The 21,595-nt window shown below is 38.1% G+C and overlaps 1 protein-coding gene across 1 annotated transcript; it reads right to left on the bottom strand.

Moving 5' to 3' along the window:
* Positions 1-3,085: 3,085 nt before the first annotated feature.
* Targ (Tarag) lies at positions 3,086-21,252 on the bottom strand. The gene is made up of 10 exons (XM_073989857.1): positions 21,107-21,252; positions 20,794-21,047; positions 20,336-20,520; positions 20,097-20,274; positions 19,882-20,040; positions 19,530-19,795; positions 19,330-19,456; positions 18,691-19,263; positions 14,706-14,942; positions 3,086-3,596 (listed from the first exon to the last, which is right to left on the bottom strand). Exons 1-10 carry the CDS (start codon positions 21,127-21,129, stop codon positions 3,340-3,342), a joined length of 2,259 nt encoding a protein of 752 aa, XP_073845958.1. The 5' UTR covers positions 21,130-21,252; the 3' UTR covers positions 3,086-3,339.
* Positions 21,253-21,595: the final 343 nt, after the last annotated feature.

The following is a 21,595-nucleotide window of genomic DNA, read 5'->3' as shown; positions in this document are numbered from 1 at the left end:
TGTTAAACATACATTGCAATGTTTAAGATAAATGTACTAAAAACCAAAAAATAAAAATAGGTAAAAAAACTTTTTAAGTTAAACGGTTTTATGTTAAACAAAAATTGCAATATTTAACATGAATGTACTAAAAACCAAACAATAATAAAATAGATACAGTCGTGGGAATTATAAACATATGCACAGACTAGACTAAAATAAAACCGTGGGGCACATAAATTGTCTACAAATTATCGACTTAATGTGCGATAGAAAAATCGTTTAATTCGTCGTTAGGCACTTGGCCCGCAGACGGTGAGGAAATTACTTACAATAGTTATACACTCCATGTAAATAAAATAGATGTTTCATCTAGTTTATCGTTGGACTTTCACACTGCTGGCTGGCGAGGAATCGTTTCACTGCTCGTAGTTTGTCTTTAATCGACAAAGTACTACTCGCTCACCACTATGAAACCCTAAAACTCGCATATAATCGAACTTGTTAGCTTGTTTCCACATTCTAGCCCTACTTATCACAAGTCCATCGTTGTCGGTTGAACAACAGCCTAATTATAGTGTATCATTACAAAATAAAGATTTTAATCAACGATTGTAGACATTTGACGTGCCCCACGGTTTTATTTTAGTCTAGTCTGTGCATATGTTTATAATTCCCACGACTGTATCTATTTTATTATTGTTTGGTTTTTAGTACATTCATGTTAAATATTGCAATTTTTGTTTAACATAAAACCGTTTAACTTAAAAAGTTTTTTTTACCTATTTTTATTGGTGTTTATATCTGATGATGAAAATTCCAGGTCATTCCGTGGTCAGATGTCTAATAGCAAAGATGTTGAAGAAATAAGTTTTTATCAGATTAGTCTCCAGTTCTTTCTATCATATATATATATATATATATATATATATATATATATATATATATATATATATATATATATATATATATATATATATATATATATATATATATATATATTTATTTATTTATATATATATCCGTTTCGAATATGGAGTATAGGGTCCACTTCTTTGAGTACCTCCCATAAAAAATTTATATTCACTGCACCTATTACGACGATAAATGTTTTTTCAGCTGCAAGTCAATATTTCCAGAGAAAATGCCCCATCTAAAGATCGTACATGGTTCTTATTAGTCCACTCCTTCACTCTCTTATACACTCACTCCCCACGAAGGTTCCATTTTGTTTTTTGCTAACATCTCTTGAAATTGGAAGCCGATTTGATCCAAACTTTTGATACATTACCCGAATATTTTTGCCTTGTAAAACTTGTGGTTTTGTTGCAAGTGGTTTTGTAGAACATGTCGTTCCGACCAGGGAATCAAAAAACAGGTCACATATTAGTCCCAATTTACATTAGGCGAGTTTACTTGCGGCAATTCCCAGTTTGTGGATGAGAGAGGGTGTTGAGAGGCAAAGGGTTACCATATACCTCACCTCTTTCTCCATCAAACTGACAATTGCCGCAAGTAAACTCGCCTAATGTAAATTGGGACTAATTGAGCTTAAAATATAATTAAACTGGTTCCATTGATATAAGAGAAATATCACCTTTTATTTTCTAAAGCTCCATGGGATTTTTTTTAACGTTTGATAATATTTCATTTCAGTTTATAAGATATATTTTTGAAATTCTTTTACCTTTTATTTCCCTGAAAACACTCTGTCTTCTTAGAAATCAAACAAGGTAAAACGTAGATTTAAGGATATAATTACATGTTTAAATATACAGATAAAAAAGAAACAAAAAGAGAAAAAAAAAACAAAGCAAAAACAAATCCCTATAAGCATAAATCGAAAATCTCCCTCAACGTTATTCACTATTTATATAAATAGAATTTCTTTTAAGTTAATACTAAGAAAAAATATACAATACTCCAAACACAAAACACTATCAAAACAGTGGAAATAGAATTTTGAAATTCTCAAAACAATAAATAATAAACAAAAAAATCAATAAAATGAACCCAACTTGTAGATATTGTACCTTAAATAAAATGAAGAAAAATCAAAATGTATAAAATAAAATATATATAAAAATAAAAGCAAATCAATCCCCCAACAATCAGTCAACATTGCAAATAAAAAATATAACAACAAAATAAAACAATATTTTCCGAGAAAAAACAAAACTCTTAATTGCTAAAGAAAACAATTGCCCTCTTCTACTTAGACTAAATCGAATAAAAGAAAAAAAAGAAATAAACTCCAAATCCAAATAACTATATAAAGTCATTGACATTATAATAATAAAAATAATAATACAAAAAATAATAATAATAAAAACGTATATATTAAGTCAATAAAGATTATAATTTATGTAATTATTATTATAAAAGAATAAAAATAATTTTTTGTATAAAATAAAAAAAGCAAAATTATATAATAAAAAATATATATGATGATAAACAAATCAATAAAAACTTTAGAATAAAAATCCAAAAAATAAAATTGTAAATTGTTTTATTTTATTTCAGGTTAAGACGAGAAGAAAGTGGGGGGATGGAGTAAGTATGAATGTCTAAAAATTGGTGACTAAAACATTATTATTTATTTTTTATTGGATGTGGAAAAATGTCTCATACAAACAATTCAATTAATTGAACATAAAACTCACACTGTACTACCCCCTAAAGTATGCAATAGAAAATATGCTGTCTATGATTGGACAAAAATAATATTTGCAGATGTCCATTACTCTCGGGACCAACATTCCGCAGCTCTTTACTCGCGAGCAAGCAAAGAGAGCTTCTTTCTCCACTCACTAATTGAAAAACCATGAAATAAGAAAAGTGTTTGCTCAAATTGTTGTTGTTGTGTGGCAATTGCTGCTCGGGACAAATTTTTAATGAAAATTTTCAAATCAAATTCTTTATTCAATTTTAAATAAATGAAGCATACTTTTAGGCGCTCACAAGTTGTGGTATACGGCTTTATGCAGCGAGCCCAAAAAACGAGATTTTTTATTTAATTTCAATAGTCTAAATAATCAAAAAATTTCAATAAGCTACATTTTTAAATCAAATATTTTTTTTAAAGAAAACACAATCAACTTTTCAATTACTTTTGCAATTTAATTTTCTATATTTTCCCACGCCATTCATACTTACAAAATAACATGTCAAAACACAACCACACATTTCCTTAATTCACACAAATTTCCCTTTTTAGAATTCCCCAAATCTCCAAACGAACTTCAAGCCAATTTGTTGCCATTGCAAGTGTTTTTTTTTGTTTGTTTGTTCTTGTTGCAAACGAAAGATAAGCGAACGAACATCGTTGTGGCTGTGCTTGCTTGGTGTGTGTTGTCCCTTTCACTTTTGATTCACATTGACCCGGGCCATCAGATAGGGCAATAGCAATTTCAAAGCACCAGCGACAATAATGCAAATACCCGCAAATGCAAATGAAGCCGTATAATCACCGGTCAGATCGTTCAAGATACCACCAGCGGTTGTGCCAATAAAAACGCCCATACCCATGGCTAAGGCCGTTAAACCAAAGGCATTCGTTAATTTATCCAAACCCAATGAACGGACATAGATAATGGCACGCAATGTTGAATAGAAGGCTAGGGAGGAAATGAAGAGGGAAGAGAGGTGAACATAAACCCGAAAAATTACAAGAGTGCCAACCAAATTGGGGTCAACGCTGGTATGGAGTTGTAATATTGGTTTGATGAATGATGACCACCAAAGAAGGAGAGAAATGGCGAATGTGCAAAACCATGAAATAAATGGTAAACATATGCTTACGAATGTGATAATGTTTGTAGAGACATAAATAAACATATGTGTATGTATGAGTAAAGATGGGATGTGAGTGTTTGGTTATCTCTGGATAATTGTTGTAAACAAGATGATACATTATTACGTGAAAGGCAAAATGATGCAAGTCAGTAATGAATAAGAATGTCTTCCCATAAGAAATTAAGGAAATCATCCTAAAGAGAAGTAGAAGGTGTTTCTACTGCAGAGGACAAAGAGACTTTCTTGCAAAAGGCCGGCAAAAGAAAATATATTTTCTTGCAAAAGACCGTTCAACAAAAAGGATAATGACATCTAAGAGACAGCCGAAGGTTTTAAAGTAGGAAAGGAGAGAGCTTACTTCTAGAATAAAGAAAAAAGTTTTCTCATGGAATAACAGAAAATCTCCTCTAAGGAAGCGAAAACTATTCACGTAGAAGGCCAAAAAATTTTCTTCTCCTCCGAAGGACTTTGAACGACATATTTGGTCTTCTGAAGTAGGTGTTTCTAGGGTTCAATATGAAGTTCCTCTATATGGAGACCCACAGTTTTTCAGTAGGAGGAAATTATCATCTTCTTTAGGAAGTCCCATAAGAATCCTACAGGACTTTTAAAGGCAGAGTTAGATGTCTTTTAGTGCAATACAAACAGGTCCAAGGACACTAATTTTACAGGTATTTTACTGAAAGAATAACAGATCTAACAGAAGGAAACCGAAAATTCTTCTACACAAAAACCTGTGAATCTGTTTAACAGGATCTTCCTGTAGAACCTCTAGTACTTTTCAAGGAAGGTCTTTATGTTCTTATAGAAGGTTTTTTGAATATCCATAAAAGACATATAGTCCTTCTCATGGAAGGTCCACCCAATAAGACCCCTAGGTCTTCCCAAAGAAACCTTCAAGGTCTTCTCATAAAGGATCCCTAGGCCTTCCTTTAGGATACATCTAGAACTTCGCAAAGAAGACCTCGAGGATTTCTCATCGAAGACCTCAAGGCCTTCTCATAGAAGATATCTGGGTCTTCTAATAGAAGGTCTCTAGGTCTACACAGGGAAGACCTCTAGGACTTCTTATAGAAGACCTCAAAGTATTTTCAAAGAAACTTCTCATAAAAGACTTAAAGGTCTTTTCAAAGAAGGTTTCTTGGTCTCTTTATAGAACGTCTTTTGGTCTACTCATACAATACCTCTAGGTCTCTGGGTTTTTCTTTAGAAGAACTCTCATAGAAGACCTCCAGGTCTTCTCATAGAAGATCTAAACGTTTCTCCAGGTCATCTCAAAGAATACCTCCACGTCTTCTAATAGATGACCTTTAGGTCTTCTGATAGAATACATCCAGTTTTTCTCATTGAGGACCTTCTCATTGAAGACCTCAAAGTCTATTCATAGCAGATTTCTGGGTCTTCTTATAGAAGGTCTCTAGGTCTTCTCATAGAAGACCTCCAGATATTTTCATAGACAATCTCCAGGCCTTTCCATAGAAAACCTCCAGGTCTTCTCACAAAAGATATGTGGGTCTTTTTATAGAAGGTTTCTAGGTCTACTCATAGAAGACCTCTTTTCTCAGGGTCTTCCTTTAGAAGACCTCCAGGTCTGTCATAGAAGGCCACCAGTTCTTCTAATAGTACATCTCCAGGTCTGCACATAGAAGACTTCCAGTTATTCCCATAGGATATATCCAGACCTTCTGATAGAATACACCCACGTCTTCTCATAAAAGACCTCCAAGTCTTCTCAGAGAAGACCTCAAGTTCTTCTCAGAGAAGGTCTCTGGGGCTCTTTATAGAAGCTCTCTGGGTCTACTCTGAGAATACCTATAGATCTTCTCATACATGAACTCCAAGTTTTCTCATAGAGGACCTCTATGTCTTTTCATTGAAGATCTTTGAGTATTCTCATAGAAGACCTCTATGACAACCCCAAAGAATACCTGTAGTATCCCCCTAGAAAACTCTAGGTATTCTTATAGAAGACATCTACGTCTTCTCGTAAAAGAACTCTCAGTTTCCTCATAGAAGTGCTCTAAGACCAGGTATTCCCATAGAAAACCTCCAGGTCTTCTCACAGAAGATTTCAAGGTCTTCTCATTAAAAAGAGGTCATAGAAGACCTCTATGTCTTCTCTCATAGAAAAAATCGAGGCCTTCCGTTATAATATTTCTTAGTCCTCCCACGGAAGGCTTCTAAGTCTTTTCAGGGAAGACCTCTAAGGTCTTCTCATAGAAGACTTCAAGGTCTTCTCGTAGAAGACCTCAAGGTCTTATCATAAAAGACCTCAAGTCTTCTCATAGAGGACCTCCAGGTCTTCTCAAAGAGGACCTTTAAGTCTACTCCTAGAAGGCCTCCACGTCTTCTCATTGATGACGCCCAGGTCTTCGCAAAGAAGACGCCCAGGTCTTCGCATAGAAGACGCCCAGGTCTTCGCATAGAAGACGCCCAGGTCTTCGCATAGAAGACCCACAGGTCTTCTCATAGAAGACCTCATAGAACATTTCTGGGTTTTCCTATAGAAGGTCTCTCTGTCTACTGATATAAGACTTCCACAACTCTGGGTATTACTTTAGAATACCTCTAGAACTTCTCATTTGATACCTTGAGGACTTCTCATAGACTTCTGGGCTTTCTCATAGAAGAACTCTGGTTCTTCTTAAAGAAGGTCTCCAGGCCTTCTCACGGAAGACTTTCAGGTCTTCTCATAGAGGACCTTCTCTCTCTGGATCTACTCTGAGAAGACCTCTATCTCTTCTTATACAGGAGCTCCAGGTCTTCTCATAAAGGACCTCTATGTCTTCTCATGAAAGATCTTTAAGTCTTCTCAAAGACGACCTACAGGACTCCCCATAGGAGACCGTCTTCTCGAAGAACTCTTAGTCTTCTGATAGAAGACTTCTAAGACCAGGACTTCTCATAGAAGACCTCAAGGTCTTCTCATAGAAGACCTCAAGGTCTTCTCATAGAAGACCTCAAGGTCTTCTTATAAGCCTTCTCAAGGAGGACCTCCAAGTCTTCGCAGAAAAGACCTGTAGCTCTTCACGAATAATACTTCTAGGTCCTCTCATGAAAGACTTCACAAATCTTCGTATAGAAAACCTCTAGACTTTCTCATGCAGAACCTTCTCAAAGAAGACCTATTTTCTCTAGGACTTCCTTTAGAATACCCCCAGGTTTTCTAATACCTCCAGGTATTCCAATAGAAGACATCCAGATCTTCTGATAGAAAACATCCAGATTTTGTCATAGAAAGCCTCTAGGTATTCTCATAGAATAGCTCTGGGTCTTCCTTTAGAAGGCTGCTAGGGCTTCTAATAGAAGACCTCCACAACTTTGGGTATTACTGTAGAAGACCTCTAGAACTTCTCATAGGAGACTTTTAGGACTTATCATATAAGACTTTAGGGCTTCCTCATAGAAGATCTCCGGATCATCTTATAAAAGGTCTTCAGAACTTACCATAGAATACCTCCAGGTCTTCGCATAGATGATCTTCTCACAGAAGATCTCTGGGTCTCCTTATAAAAGCTCTCTCGATCTACTGTGAGAAGACCTAAAGGCCTTTAAGTCTTCTCACAGAAGACCCCTATGTCTTCTCAGAGAAGAGTTTTAAGTCTTCTCATAGAAGACCTTTAAGTCTTCTCATAGAAGTCCCCTAAGTCTTCTCATAGAAGACCTCTAAGTCTTCTCACAGAAGACCTCTAAGTCTTCTCACAGAAGACTTCTTGGTGGTCTCGTAGAAGACTTCTATGTCATCCCATAGAAAACGTCCACGTCTTCCCACAGAAGACCGATAGATCTTACCATATATGATCTTCCCATATACCTTTATGTCTCCTCTTAGAAGACCTGTAGGTCTTTTCCTAGAATACATTTAGATCTCCTTTTAAATGCCTGTAGTTCTTCTCTTAAAAACCGGTAGGTCTTTTCCTAGAAGACATGTAGATCTTCTCTTAAAATAACTGTAGGATTTCCCCTAGAAAACCTGGAGGTCTTCTACTGGAAGAACTGCAGATCTTCTCCTAGAAGTCCTGTATCTCTCCTGCTGGAGAACCCGCAGATCTCCTCTTAGAGGACATGTATTTCTCCTCTTTGAAGACCTGTAGATCTTCTCATAGATGAAAGGCTTCTCCTTGAAGACCTGTTGATCTTTTCTTAAAAAAACGGTAGGTAATCTCCTGGATAACCGGTAGGTCTTCTATTAGAAGACCTGTAGATTTTTCCTAGAATGCCAGAAGGTCTTCTACTAGAAAATCTGTAGGTCTTATGCATGAAGACCTGTAAATATTCCCAAAGACAACCTGTAGGTCTTCACCTAGAAGACCCGTAGGTCTGTTCCCAGATAACCTGTAGATCTTCTCCCTAAGTACCTGTATTTCTTCTCCCAGAAAACCTGTCAATTTTCTCCTAGAATACCGTATGTCTTCCCCCAGAAGACCTGTACATTAGGGTGGGTCGATTTGTGTGGAAGGAAAAAAAAAACTTAATGAGCCCTTCGCGTTTCTGATTCCTGGGATTAAACTGAGCAAAAAAGTCCACGGGACCATATGTCTACCGTGAAAATCGAGCCTCCCGATTTTGACTTTAAGTTTTTTATTGACGTTTTTTGGATATTTTGGCATATAACAGCCAAACCATTGAGATTTTCGATCCAACACAAAGACAAACATTGTAGCCAAGACAGTAATTGAAAACTCTCTAATACATGGCAAAAGCATTGGAACGCTCCTTCAGGCAGTTTTGGCCTTGAGAATGTGCAAACTTTTCGGAAAATGTCGATAAATGACATTGTGCTACAAAATTTGACCTACAAAATATTCAAGTGTTCTGATGCAAAATTATATCGTGTTGGGATCCATGGACAACGACAATGCCTTTAGTTCGTTTGGGTCACTTCGTTTTATTTTTTTATAACGGTAAAAGTAGTGAAAATCTGGGTTTCTTACATTTTCAAATTTAAACGGACATATCTTCTTTTTTCACAACGGATTTCTAGTGATCCTTCTTCCTTTTAAAGGGATGAATAATATCTTTAGAACAAGTTATTATTTGTTTAAATCGGTCAACAAATGACTAAGTTATAGTGGTTTAAGTCTGAAAACCCCCACAAAAAAACTATAACTGAATTTCTCATAATTTTGAAAATAATTATTGAACAAAACAAAAAAACATTATATTTTTGAAAATTATGAGTTATAGTTTTTTTGTGGGGGTTTTTAGACTTAAACCACTATAACTTAGTCATTTGTTAACCGATTTAAACAAATAATAACTTGTTCTAAAGATATTAATCATCCCTTTAAAAGGAAGAAGGATCACTAGAAATCCGTTGTGAAAAAAAGAAGATATGTCCGTTTAAATTTGAAAATGTAAGAAACCCAGATTTTCACTACTTTTACCGTTATAAAAAAATAAAACGAAGTGGCCCAAACGAACTAAAGGCATTGTCGTTGTCCATGGATCCCAACACGATATAATTTTCCATCCGAACACTTGAATATTTTTCGGGTCAAATTTTGTAGCACAATGTCATTTATCGACATTTTCCGAAAAGTTTGCACATTCTTAAGGCCAAAACTGCCTGAAGGAGCGTTCCAATGCTTTTGCGATGTATTAGAGAGTTTTCAATTACTGTCTTGGCTACAATGTTTGTCTTTGTGTTGGATCGAAAATCTCAATGGTTTGGCTGTTATATGCCAAAATATCCAAAAAAAGGCCATAAAAAACTTAAAGTCAAAATCGGGAGGCTCGATTTTCACGGTAGATATATGGTCCAGTGGACTTTTTTGCTCAGTTCAATCCCAGGAATCAGAAACGCGAAGGGCCCATGAAGGTTTATAAATCGCCCCGGCCTACTGTACATACATATGTCTTCTCTTAAAAGAGTTGTAGATTTTCACCTAAAACACCAATATTTCTTTTACTAAAATTCTCCTAGAAAACCTCTGAGTCTTTTGCTAGAATTCCTGTTTAAAAGACATGTTGGTCTTCCCCAAGAAAACCTGTAGGCTTTCAATAAAAGGCTTTTAGGTTTTCCCATAGAAGACCTGTTGGTTTTCCAATAAAGGGCCGACTCATCCTCTACTTATATTCATACTTTGAACTTTAACTCCCTTTGTTTTTCACCACACCTGTGATATTCCCCAAAAGAATACCTCAGAAAAAAATCTACCAAAGTAGGATAACGTGTCATAGGTATGGTAACCAAATACAAACACACCAGCAAATGAAAACGAACCTACAGAGATGATAGGGCTACGCTTGACCATGCTTCTCATATGCGGATATGTTGTTCGTAAATAAACATAAAGAGGAATATAATTAAAATTGCACTCTCGTTTGCATAGTCTTCTCATACATTTGTGGCAATAGCATAGCAACGACGGCTGCAGTGGTATTGGCCTCAGCATCATCATCGACAACAACCTGGCCAACCGAACAACATGCCAATAAACAAACAACCAGCAAACCAACATCAACAATCCGACCATACTTGAATGACAAAACCAACAAAAACATGAAGCAGCATAATTAATACTGTTTGCCTGCTGGTCATTCATTCCAATGAGAATAATGACGACGGACGATAATGATGCCAATACACTGCAGATGGAAATAATGATGAGGATGATGGTGCTCTATCATTAATGGTGCCAAAAGATGTACCTATGTATAAAGGAGGGTAATAAGGACTAATCTGGCGAGTTATTAAAATCATAAATATTGGGAGGTATCTTGTATTATAACAGACGAAATTTTTGGAGGAGATATGAATGCTCAGATAAGGGCCTTCTTATGAAATGATGGCTTAAAGATTGGGTGCCTCTTTAGACCCCCTCTGAAAGGGAGTGTTTATAGACACTTCCTGAATCAATTAGTAGATCTATAGACCCTTTTTGAAAGAAAGGGAGCGTCTATAGGCTCTTTCTGAAAGAAAAGGCTTCTTCCATAGAACCCTTTCTGACAGAAAGGCTGCTTCTATAGAACCCTTCTGAAAGAAAGGCAGCTTCTTTAGACCCTTTCTGAAAGATAGGGTGCTTCTGTATACCCTTTCTGAAAGAAAGGCTGCTTCTATAGACCCTTTATGGAGAAGGGCTGCTTCTATAGACACTTTCTGTAAGAAAGGCTACTTCTGTAGACCCTTTCTGAAAGAATGGGTTATTCTATAGTCCCTTTCTGAAGGACTGGGACCTTCTATAGTCGCCTTCTGAAGGAATGGGTGCTTCTATAATATCTTTCTGAAAGAATGGGTGCTTCTACAGACAATTTGTGAAATAATGGGTGCTTCTATAATATCTTTCTGAAAGAATTGGTGCGTCTATAAACCCTTTCTGAAAGAATGGTTGCTTCTTTAGACTCTTTTTGAAAGAATGGGTGCTTCTATAGTCAATTTCTGAAAGAAAATGTGTTTTATAGACCCTTTCTGAAAGAAAAGGTGTTTTATACACCCTTTCTGAAAGAAAAGGTGTTTTATAGACCCTTTCTGAAAGAATGGGTGCTTCTATAATATCTTTCTGAAAGAAAGGTTGCCTCTATAGACCCTTTCTGAAAGAATGGGTGCTTCTATATACTCTTTCTGAATGAATGGGTGCTTCTATAGTCCCTTTCTGAAAGAATGGGTGCTTCTATAGAACTTTTCTGAAAGAATGGGTGCTTCTATATAACCTTTCTGAAAGAATGGGTGCTTCTATAGAACCTTTCTGAAAGAATGGGTACCTCTATAGACCCTTTCTGAAAGAATGGGTACCTCTATAGACCCTTTCTGAAATAATGGGTGCTTCTGTAGACTCTTTCTGAAATAATGGGTCCCTTTCTGAAAGAATGGGTGCTTCTATAGTCCTTTTCTGAAAGAATGGATGCCTCTTTAGACCCTTTCTGAAAGAATGGGTGCTTCTTCAGTCCCTTTCTGAAAGAATGGGTGCTTCTATAGACCCTTTCTGAAAGAATGGGTGCCTCTATAGACCCTTTCAGAAAGAATGGGTGCTTCTATAGACCCTTTCAGAAAGAATGGGTGCTTCTATAGACCCTTTTTGAAAGAATGGGTGCTTCTATAGTCAATTTCTGAAAGAAAAGGTGTTTTATAGACCCTTTCTGAAAGAATGGGTGCTTCTATAGACTCTTTCTGAATGAATGGGTGCTTCTAAAGTCCCTTTTTGAAAGAATGGGTGCTTCTGTAGTCTTTTCAGAAAGAACGGGTGCTTCTGTAGTCCTTTCTTAAAGAATGGGTGCTTCTGTAGTCCTTTCTGAAAGAACGGGTGCTTCTGTAGTCCTTTCTGAAAGAAAGGGTGCCTCTATTGCCCTTCCTGAAAGAATGGGTGCTTCTATAGACCCTTTCAGAAAGAATGGGTGCTTCTATAGACCCTTTCTTAATGAAAGCGTGCTTCTATAGACCCTTTCTTAATGAAAGGGTGCTTCTATAGACCCTTTCTTAATGAAAGGGTGCTTCTATAGACCCTTTCTTAATGAAAGGGTGCTTCTATAGACCCTTAAGTGAAGAAAGGCTGCTTCTATAGTCCCTTTCTGAAGTAATGGGTGCTTCTATAGTCCCTTTCTGATAGAAAGGGTGCCTCTATAGACCCTTTCAGAAAGAATGGGTGCATCTATAGACCCTTTCCTAAAGAATGGGTGCTTCTATAGACCCTTTCTTAAAGAAAGGGTGCTTCTATAGACCCTTTCTTAAAGAAAGGGTTCTTCTATAGACCCTTTCTTAAAGAAAGGGTGCTTCTATAGACCCTTTCTTAAAGAAAGGGTGCTTCTATAGACCCTTTCTTAAAGAAAGGGTGCTTCTATAGACCCTTTCTTAAAGAAAGGGTGCTTCTATAGACCCTTTCTTAAAGAAAGGGTGCTTCTATAGACCCTTTCTTAAAGAAAGGGTGCTTCTATAGACCCTTTCTTAAAGAAAGGGTGCTTCTATAGACCCTTTCTTAAAGAAAGGGTGCTTCTATAGACCCTTTCTTAAAGAAAGGGTGCTTCTATAGACCCTTTCTTAAAGAAAGGGTGCTTCTATAGACCCTTTCTTAAAGAAAGGGTGCTTCTATAGACCCTTTCTTAAAGAAAGGGTGCTTCTATAGACCCTTTCTTAAAGAAAGGGTGCTTCTATAGACCCTTTCTTAAAGAAAGGGTGCTTCTATAGACCCTTTCTTAAAGAAAGGGTGCTTCTATAGACCCTTTCTTAAAGAAAGGGTGCTTCTATAGACCCTTTCTTAAAGAAAGGGTGCTTCTATAGACCCTTTCTTAAAGAAAGGGTGCTTCTATAGACCCTTTCTTAAAGAAAGGGTGCTTCTATAGACCCTTAATGGAAGAAAGGGTTCTTCTATGGACCCTTAATGGAAGAATGGGTGCTTCTATAGACCCTTAATGGAAGAATGGGTGCTTCTATAGACCCGTAATGGAAGAAAGGCTGCTTCTTCTTCTTCTTCTTTCTGAAAGAATAAGTGCTTATTTAGTCCCTTTCTGAAAGAATGGGTGCTTCTATAGACCCTTTCTGAAAGAATGGGTGCCTCTATAGACCCTTTAAAAAATAAAGGGTGCTTCTATAGACCCTTTCTGAAAGAAAGGTTTCTTCTATAGAACCTTTCTGAAAGAATGGGTGCTTCTGTAGTCAATTTCTGAAAGAAAATGTGTTTTATAGAACCTTTCTGAAAGAAAAGGCGTTTTATAGACCCTTTCTGAAAGAATGGGTGCTTCTATAGTCTATTTCTGAAAGAAAAGGTGTTTAATAGACCCTTTCTGAAAGAAAAGGTATTTTATAGACCCTTTCTGAAAGAAGGGGTGCCTCTATAGTGCCATTCTGAAAGAATTGGTGATTCTATAGACCCTTTCTGAAAAAATGGGTGCTTCTATAAACCCTTTCTGAAAGAAAGGGTGCTTCTATAAACCCTTCCTGAAAGAATGGGTGCTTCTGTAGTCCTTTTCTGAAAGAATGGGTGCTTCTATAGTCCCTTTCTGAAAGAATGGGTGCTTCCTTAGACGCTTCCTGAAAGAATGGGTGCTTCCTTAGACGCTTCCTGAAAGAATGGGTGCTTCCTTAGACGCTTCCTGAAAGAATGGGTGCTTCCTTAGACGCTTCCTGAAAGAATGGGTGCTTCCTTAGACGCTTCCTGAAAGAATGGGTGCTTCCTTAGACGCTTCCTGAAAGAATGGGTGCTTATATAGACCGTTCTGAAAGAATAGGTGCTTCTATAGTCCCTTTCTGAAAAAAGGTGTCTCCATAGACTCTTTCTGAAAGAATTGGTGCTTCTATAGACCTTTTCTGAAAGAAAGGGTGTCTCTATAGACTCTTTCTGAAAGAAAGGGTGCTACTATAGACCCTTTCTGAAAGAAATGGTGCTACTATAGACCATTTCTCAAAGAAAGCGTGCTACTATAGACCCTTTCTCAAAGAAAGGGTGCTACTGTAGACCCTTTCTGAGAGAAAGGGTGCTAATATAGACCCTTTCTCATTCTGAAAGAGTGGGTGCTTTTATAGACTCTTTCTGAAAGAATGGGTGCCTTAATAGACCCTTTCTAAAAGAAAGGGTGCCTTTATAGACACTTCCTGAATGAGAGGGTGCTTCTATATTTAATTTCCTTTTTTTCCGAAATTTAGAAATACTTTTCACATTAGACCCTTGCTAATAACGTGATTACAAAGTTGTTGTAAATTCATTATGTTACGTTGTTGTTGTTGCTGTAGCTCTTTTGTTTATTCACCCCCTATCTTTTGGTGTTATGGAGAGCCATAAAAACGTGCTTGATGAGCTTGTGATAAATGTATGCAAAATAAAGTTTGTAAATGGATGTTTTTTTCGCTTTTATTGGTTATGGTGTTGCTGTTGTTACTGCTGCTGTTTACATTTGTGCGTGCCTAAGTGGGAAGAGTTGGAAAATGCATTTTGCACGACCAGAATATTACCACTCATAATTTTTTTCGTTTTTGCTTTCTTTCTTTTGCCAAAACTTACCTGGGGCTATGCCATAACAGATGGCGTACAAAAATTGAAACCACACCACATCGAGGCCATAGAAGGCACTGGCACAAACGGCTATTCCACCAAAGACCATGCCGCCACCACAAATGAACGTTGTATAGTCACGGTATTTGTATGCCACGAAACCAGATGCAATGCGAAAGGCGAAATTTGAGAAACCAATGGAGGGTGAAATTAGCTTTGCAAAACTTGGCTCAATTTGGACACGCACTTCACATTGAGCAGCAGAATGGTGGGCAGGAGAACATAAAAACAAAACAAAAACAAATGCAAATGCAAGCAAAGTTGAATAAAGGCAGGTCAGACAAAAGTCAAAGAGAGTGAGAATTGTAGATAGACAGACAAACAGACACATAGAGAATGCATGATGTAAAATGTAAACAAATGAAACAAAAAAAAATCCTTAGCATGGGAAATTGCATTTCACCTGAAGTGTTGGGGTGTGTGAAGTGTTCGCTGTGTGTGTGTGCGAAGGTGAAGTGATTTAAGGAATGAATTCAACTTTCCGAGTAGGCTAACTTGTTATTCTTGCAAGGATAATAGCCTGGTAATTAATGGTCGGTTAAAGGGCTTAAGGAGATAATGAAGGCCTTGTCAAGGTAATTTCTTTCTTTTGTTTGCTGGAGATGCATTGAGAAATGTGATGGAGGGTGATAATTATGAAATTAATGTTGTAGGCTGATATTAAAATTGGAAGGTTAATTTCCACCTAAAGGGCTGAAGAATAAACTGATGAAAGAAAATATACGCTATATAAGACCCTAATACCTTCCAATAGAAGGCACAAGGAATTGAAGACATGCGAGTTTTAGTATCGAAATTTAGAGAGAATTTTCATACAGAAGGCCTTCATAAAAAGAACAGCTGGTCTGCCATTAGACACTTTCCTTTTTTTAGAAGACCAAGTCTTCTGCCACTACTTCTCTACGAGAAGTCCAATTTATAATCTATGGTAAAGCAGAAGCCATTTTCAAAGTGCGAAAATCTTTCTTAGAACACCAATAGGGTGTAGGAGGACTTCCTGTAAATGAGGCTTAGGCCTTCCCATAACAGACCAGAACCTCTGTTTATAGAAGACCACAAGATGGTCCTCTTTTTAAAGTCCAGAAGTTTATAGAAACCACAAAATGTATTACAGTCTAGAAGGTATTCTCATGGCAGACGCGGTTGTTTTCTCACAAGATGGGAAAAACAAGGTCCTCCATATGAAAAAAACAAAGGTCCTTATAAAAACCATTAAATATTCTCACAGAAGAACATGAGTTATTCTAATCAAATGCCTTCTTCTATTAACAGACTAGAGATCTTCTTATAGAAAACACGAACGTCTTCTCATTGAAGTCTTGTAGGTCTCGACGTAAAAGGTCTGCCGATAGAAGACCAGAAGGTCTTCTCATAGAAGACCTGACATTCTTTTCATAGAAGAGCAGCAGTTCTTCTAATAGAAGACCGAAAAGTCTTCTTTTAAAAGATCAGCAGGCTTTCTCATAGAAAACACGAGAGAATAATAGAAAACCACAAGGTATTCCCAATGCGACCAGAAGATCAACTCATAGAAGACTAGAAGGTATTTTCATAGAAGAACAGAAGGTCTTCTAATAGCAAACCAGAGGGCCTTCTTATAGAAGACCAGAAGGCATTCTCACGGCGACCAGAAGATCATTTCATAGAAGACCAGAAGATCTTCTTATAAAAGTCCAGAAGTTCTTCTTATAAAAGACCAGTAGGTATTCTCAAGAAGACCAGAAGATCATTTAAGAGCAGAGCAGAAGGTCTTCTAAGGCCTTCTCATAGGAGACCAAAAGGTCTTCTCATAGAAGACCAGAAGGCATTCTCTTCACAGCTCGTCTATAAAGACGACCTTCACAGCTCGTCTATAAAGACGACCTTCACAGCTCGTCTATAAAGACGTCCTTCACAGCTCGTCTGTAAAGACGACCTTCACAGCTCGTCTGTAAAAACGACCTTCACAGCTCGTCTGTAAAGACGACCTTCACAGCTCGTCTATAAAGACGACCTTCACAGCTCGTCTGTAAAGACGACCTTCACAGCTCGTCTATAAAGACGACCTTCACAGCTCGACCTTCACAGCTCGTCTATAAAGACGACCTTCACAGCTCGACCTTCACAGCTCGTCTATAAAGACGACCTTCACAGCTCGTCTATAAAGACGACCTTCACAACTCGTCTATAAAGACGACCTTCACAGCTCGTCTATAAAGACGACCTTCACAACTCGTCTATAAAGACGACCTTCACAGCTCGTCTGTAAAGACGACCTTCACAGCTCAGCTATAAAGACGACCTTCACACCTCGTCTATATAGACGACCTTCACAGCTCGTCTATAAAGACGACCTTCACAGCTCGTCTATAAAGACGACCTTCACAACTCGTCTATAAAGACGACCTTCACAGCTCGTCTATATAGACGACCTTCACCGCTCGTCTATATAGACGACCTTCACCGCTCGTCTATATAGACGACCTTCACCGCTCGTCTATATAGACGACCTTCACCGCTCGTCTATAAAGACGACCTTCACAGCTCGTCTATGTAGACGACTTTCACAGCTCGTATATGTAGACGACCTGCACAGCTCGTCTATAAAGACGACCTTCACAGTTCGTCTATAAAGACGACCTTCTTAGCTCGTCTATAAAGACGACCTTCTTAGCTCGTCTATAAAGACGACCTTCACAGCTCGTCTATAAAGACGACCTTCACAGCTCGTCTATAAAGACGACCTTCACAGCTCGTCTATAAAGACGACCTTCACAGCTCGTCTATAAAGACGACCTTCACAGCTCGTCTATAAAGACGACCTTCACAGCTCGTCTATAAAGACGACCTTCACAGCTCGTCTATAAAGACGACCTTCACAGCTCGTCTATAAAGACGACCTTCACAGCTCGTCTATAAAGACGACCTTCACAGCTCGTCTATAAAGACGACCTTCACAGCTCGTCTATAAAGACGACCTTCACAGCTCGTCTATAAAGACGACCTTCACAGCTCGTCTATAAAGACGACCTTCACAGCTCGTCTATAAAGACGACCTTCACAGCTCGTCTATAAAGACGACCTTCACAGCTCGTCTATAAAGACGACCTTCACAGCTCATCTATAAAGACGACCTTCACAGCTCGTCTATAAAGACGATCTTCACAGCTCGTCTATAAAGACGATCTTCACAGCTCGTCTATAAAGACGACCTTCACAGCTCGTCTATAAAGACGACCTTCACAGCTCGTCTATAAAGACGACCTTCACAGCTCGTCTATAAAGACGACCTTCACAGCTCGTCTATAAAGACGACCTTCACAGCTCGTCTATAAAGACGACCTTCACAGCTCGTCTATAAAGACGACCTTCACAGCTCGTCTATAAAGACGACCTTCACAGCTCGTCTATAAAGACGACCTTCACAGCTCGTCTATAAAGACGACCTTCACAGCTCGTCTATAAAGACGACCTTCACAGCTCTCCTACAGAGTCTCCCTTCCGTAAGTTTGTTAAGACTGCCTTCTGTTCACCTTTAAAGACTTCCTTCTCTTCGTCTATGAAGACTCCCTTCTGCTCGTCTGTAAAGACTCCCTTCTGTTCGCCTACAAAGACTGTTTTGTTCTTTAGCGAAGACTGCCTCCTCTGCGTCTGTAAAGACTCCCTTCTGTTCACCTACGAAGACTTCCTTATTCGTCTATAAAGACTCCCTTTAGTTCATCTATAAAGACTCTCTTCGTTCTCCTGTAAAGACTACACTCTCTTCAGCTCGTCTATAAAGGCGTTCTCAAGCTGCTCTGTAAAGACGACCTTCAGCTCGGCTATAACGACACCCTACCAAACTTCTAAAAAGACTCGGCCTTATGATCGCCTGTAAAAATAATCTGAAATCTTCTCTTTTGTCCATTTGCTTTCTCTTACTCTCAACAACTTTCCATCTATAATTTCTACTCACCTGTTGAGTAAACGAAGGGAATATTAAAACCCATTGGAAACAAAAATGCCGATGCCAATAGGATACGAAATTCCAGCAACTCCAATAGACGAAAATCGAATAGCAGGCGGAAACCGTTACGTATTTTAGGATGTAATAAATTTCCGGGCTTTAAAAATTCCAACAATGGACATTTCTTTATCTCTTTCAATTCTTTGTAGGACTTCCTTTGATCCGACATCTGTTTGTGAATAGCCATGTGGGATAAGGTGTCCACAACTCGTTCCGAATTAATATTTTGATCAATGTCATCCAAAGAAATGGTGCGCATATCTGATTCACCAAATGTTACAGTTTTGCGACGACCATGACTGGGACGTGCATCGTGTCTTTCACTTCGTGGTCCCATATAGAAGAGATCTTGCTTTTCCATGGGATCTTGGCGTATGATGTAGTGTTTTGTCATGGCTTCCTGAGCTTTGGCCTCTTGCTTTCTTAGCAAATAATTTTGGAAGCAAGGACAACAATGGTGCCGGCATTTTGAGCAACAACTTTGTGAAATCGGTGGCTGGACAATTGGGGTTTCGATTTTCTCTATGGGGGATATAGGATAACATATTTCTTTTTGAGCTTGGAACTTTTAGGGCCTGTCAATCTTACTTAACACATCCTCAAAATCTTTATCCAGTTCATAAATATCCGTTTGTGTTCTTAAGGAATAACGGGAATATTTGGTCATCTCTGTTAGAATATCATGGGAGTCGGTTTCGGAATCTTCCCAGGACATCTATAAGAAAAAAAACATTACAACGTAACTATTAATGCCGATTTCAATGCTTACTGCATTTTGTTTTTCGTACCTCTTTAACCCTTCCAATCTTTGTGGGCGCCACTTCCACAAATGTCAGGCCCATCAGGAAAACTAACAGCAGAAAGGCCACATGCAGCCTCATTAGATTACGCCAGCCCAGCTGCGTAATCAGAACATTATTCATGTAGGCAAACATCATGATACCCGCACCAGCTCCCGAACAAGATATGCCATTGGCAATGGGACGATATTTTTCAAAATAATAGCCAATAATCAACTGGGAAGAAACCCAAACCATGCTGAGACCAGGACCACCTGGAAAGCAGATAAAAAAAACAAATCAGTATACAAGATCTTTGACAGTAGCCTACCCACAGCACAGGAGGTGATCATTGTCTTACCCAAGATGCTATAAAACAAAATCATCATTGACAAATTCGTAGTAAATGTGGCCAAAGTCAAAACGGCAATGGAAAGTAAACATCCTGCCAAAGCCACCGGACGGAAACCATACTTGTTGATGAAGGCACTTGAAACTGTGCCAGCTAGGAAATAGAAGCCTAAAGAAATATCTCTTAAAACAAACGTAATGAACTATTTCCCCAACTGTACCCACCAACTTGCATTGAGGCCACCAGAATGACCTTGGATCCGGGAATCTGAAACTCCTCAGCAATATGAGGTAGTATAACACCTACACCAAAAATAATACCATCCACCACCACTTGACACCAAAATGAAATAAACATAATGAACCAACCATAACCACCATCGGGAGGGATGACCATATAGACCTGAAAGAAGCCGAAACAAATGAAACGGCATTTCAAAAGTATCTGAATATTCGAAGTTTACAAAAGCATTTCCTTTCTCCAAATTCGAATTTCCCAGACTCCTGCCAACATCTTCGTCGCTTGAACTAAATGCCTTACGCACATGCTGAGATTTGCTAGACTTAAGAGTGAACTGTGGACTTGTCACCTCATTGTCCTCATCAGTGGAACTTGCGGAACTGGATGCAGCATAATGAAGTAATGAATCTGAAAAAAAAAACACAAAATAAGGTGATGATTTACGTGGGTTCCTGCCTTGAATGCATAATCCCACGACGCTCGCAACACCGGACTGGTAACTGGCGACCAATTTTGGTTTAGCCTGGAGCACCATCTGAAGCTCCTATTTTTCTGTGGCTCCGACCACTGGTACATTTTGGAAACCACAGTCAAAAATATACTCTCACGAGGTATACCTCTGGTATGGTCTCGTAACCAGAAAGCTGCTATCAGTCTCAGCCACCAATGAGTTATATTTACCTTTCCTTGTAATGGCCCTCTCCTCGGCCACAATATCACTTGAATAATCCACATCTATATCCGTTGTGGTTATGGAAATCGTAAGACTTGTTACCGTGGGGAAATCGGTTTCAGTGGCTACATTACGAACTTCTGGTCTTCGGCTACCACGAATATCTGTTAAGATTTCCCGACTATCATCTGAAAAGGTGGTGAAATTCGAAGTTGAAGCCAGAATATCGATAAAAGAAGTTTCAGTGGCAGCATCCCGTGTTCTGCAAAAACAAATTAAATTATAAAAAGGTACTTGGACGGAGTTTCATAAGAACTTTACCTTGGATATTCTTCAGGTTTCATATTTAATAATATTTATTTCATGAAAAGTATTTTGACATTTCAGCACAAAAAGTAATGAAAGAAAATTGTGATTTGTGGAGGACAAGTTTCCGATATAACCCAGTAAAAATTTTCATTCAATCTGAATAAATAAGGGTTTCAATGGAAAGCATATATTCCACCTGAAGGTAGTCTTTATGGGCTATAGAAAAGTAGTCTCTATAGACCTCACAAGGGAGTCTTTATAGGCTACAGAAAAAGAAAATTTAAAAACGACCGGAAGGGATTTTTTATAGGACAGATGAAGGCTATAGCAAAATAACCTTTATAGAAGATCCAAAGGGAGACTTTATATACGGACTGATGCGAGTCTTCATAGAAGAGCTGAAACGAGTAGTTATAGATGAGCTGAAGGTCGTCTTTATAGACGAGCTGAACGTCGTATTTATAGACGAGCTGTAGCACGTCTTTATATACGAGCTTTAAA

This window comes from Musca autumnalis, unplaced genomic scaffold (assembly GCF_047663935.1).
Source record: "Musca autumnalis isolate F117 unplaced genomic scaffold, ASM4766393v1 scaffold_5, whole genome shotgun sequence".
NCBI classification, from domain to species: Eukaryota; Metazoa; Arthropoda; class Insecta; order Diptera; family Muscidae; genus Musca; species Musca autumnalis.
Note: the sequence above shows the minus strand (reverse complement) of the source record. Positions and strands in the feature narration are given on the sequence as shown.

Bases quoted from the DNA above. Each gene is read 5' to 3' on its own strand.
- Targ (XM_073989857.1), bottom strand. From the start codon at position 21,129: ATGAAACCTGAAGAATATCCAAG. The intron at 20,275-20,335 runs GTAAACTTCGAA...GGCTTCTTTCAG, and splicing joins TGGAGAAAGGAAATGCTTTT to GTCTATATGGTCATCCCTCC. The intron at 14,943-18,690 runs GTGAGTAGAAAT...CTCAATGTGAAG, and splicing joins TCCCTTCGTTTACTCAACAG to TGCGTGTCCAAATTGAGCCA.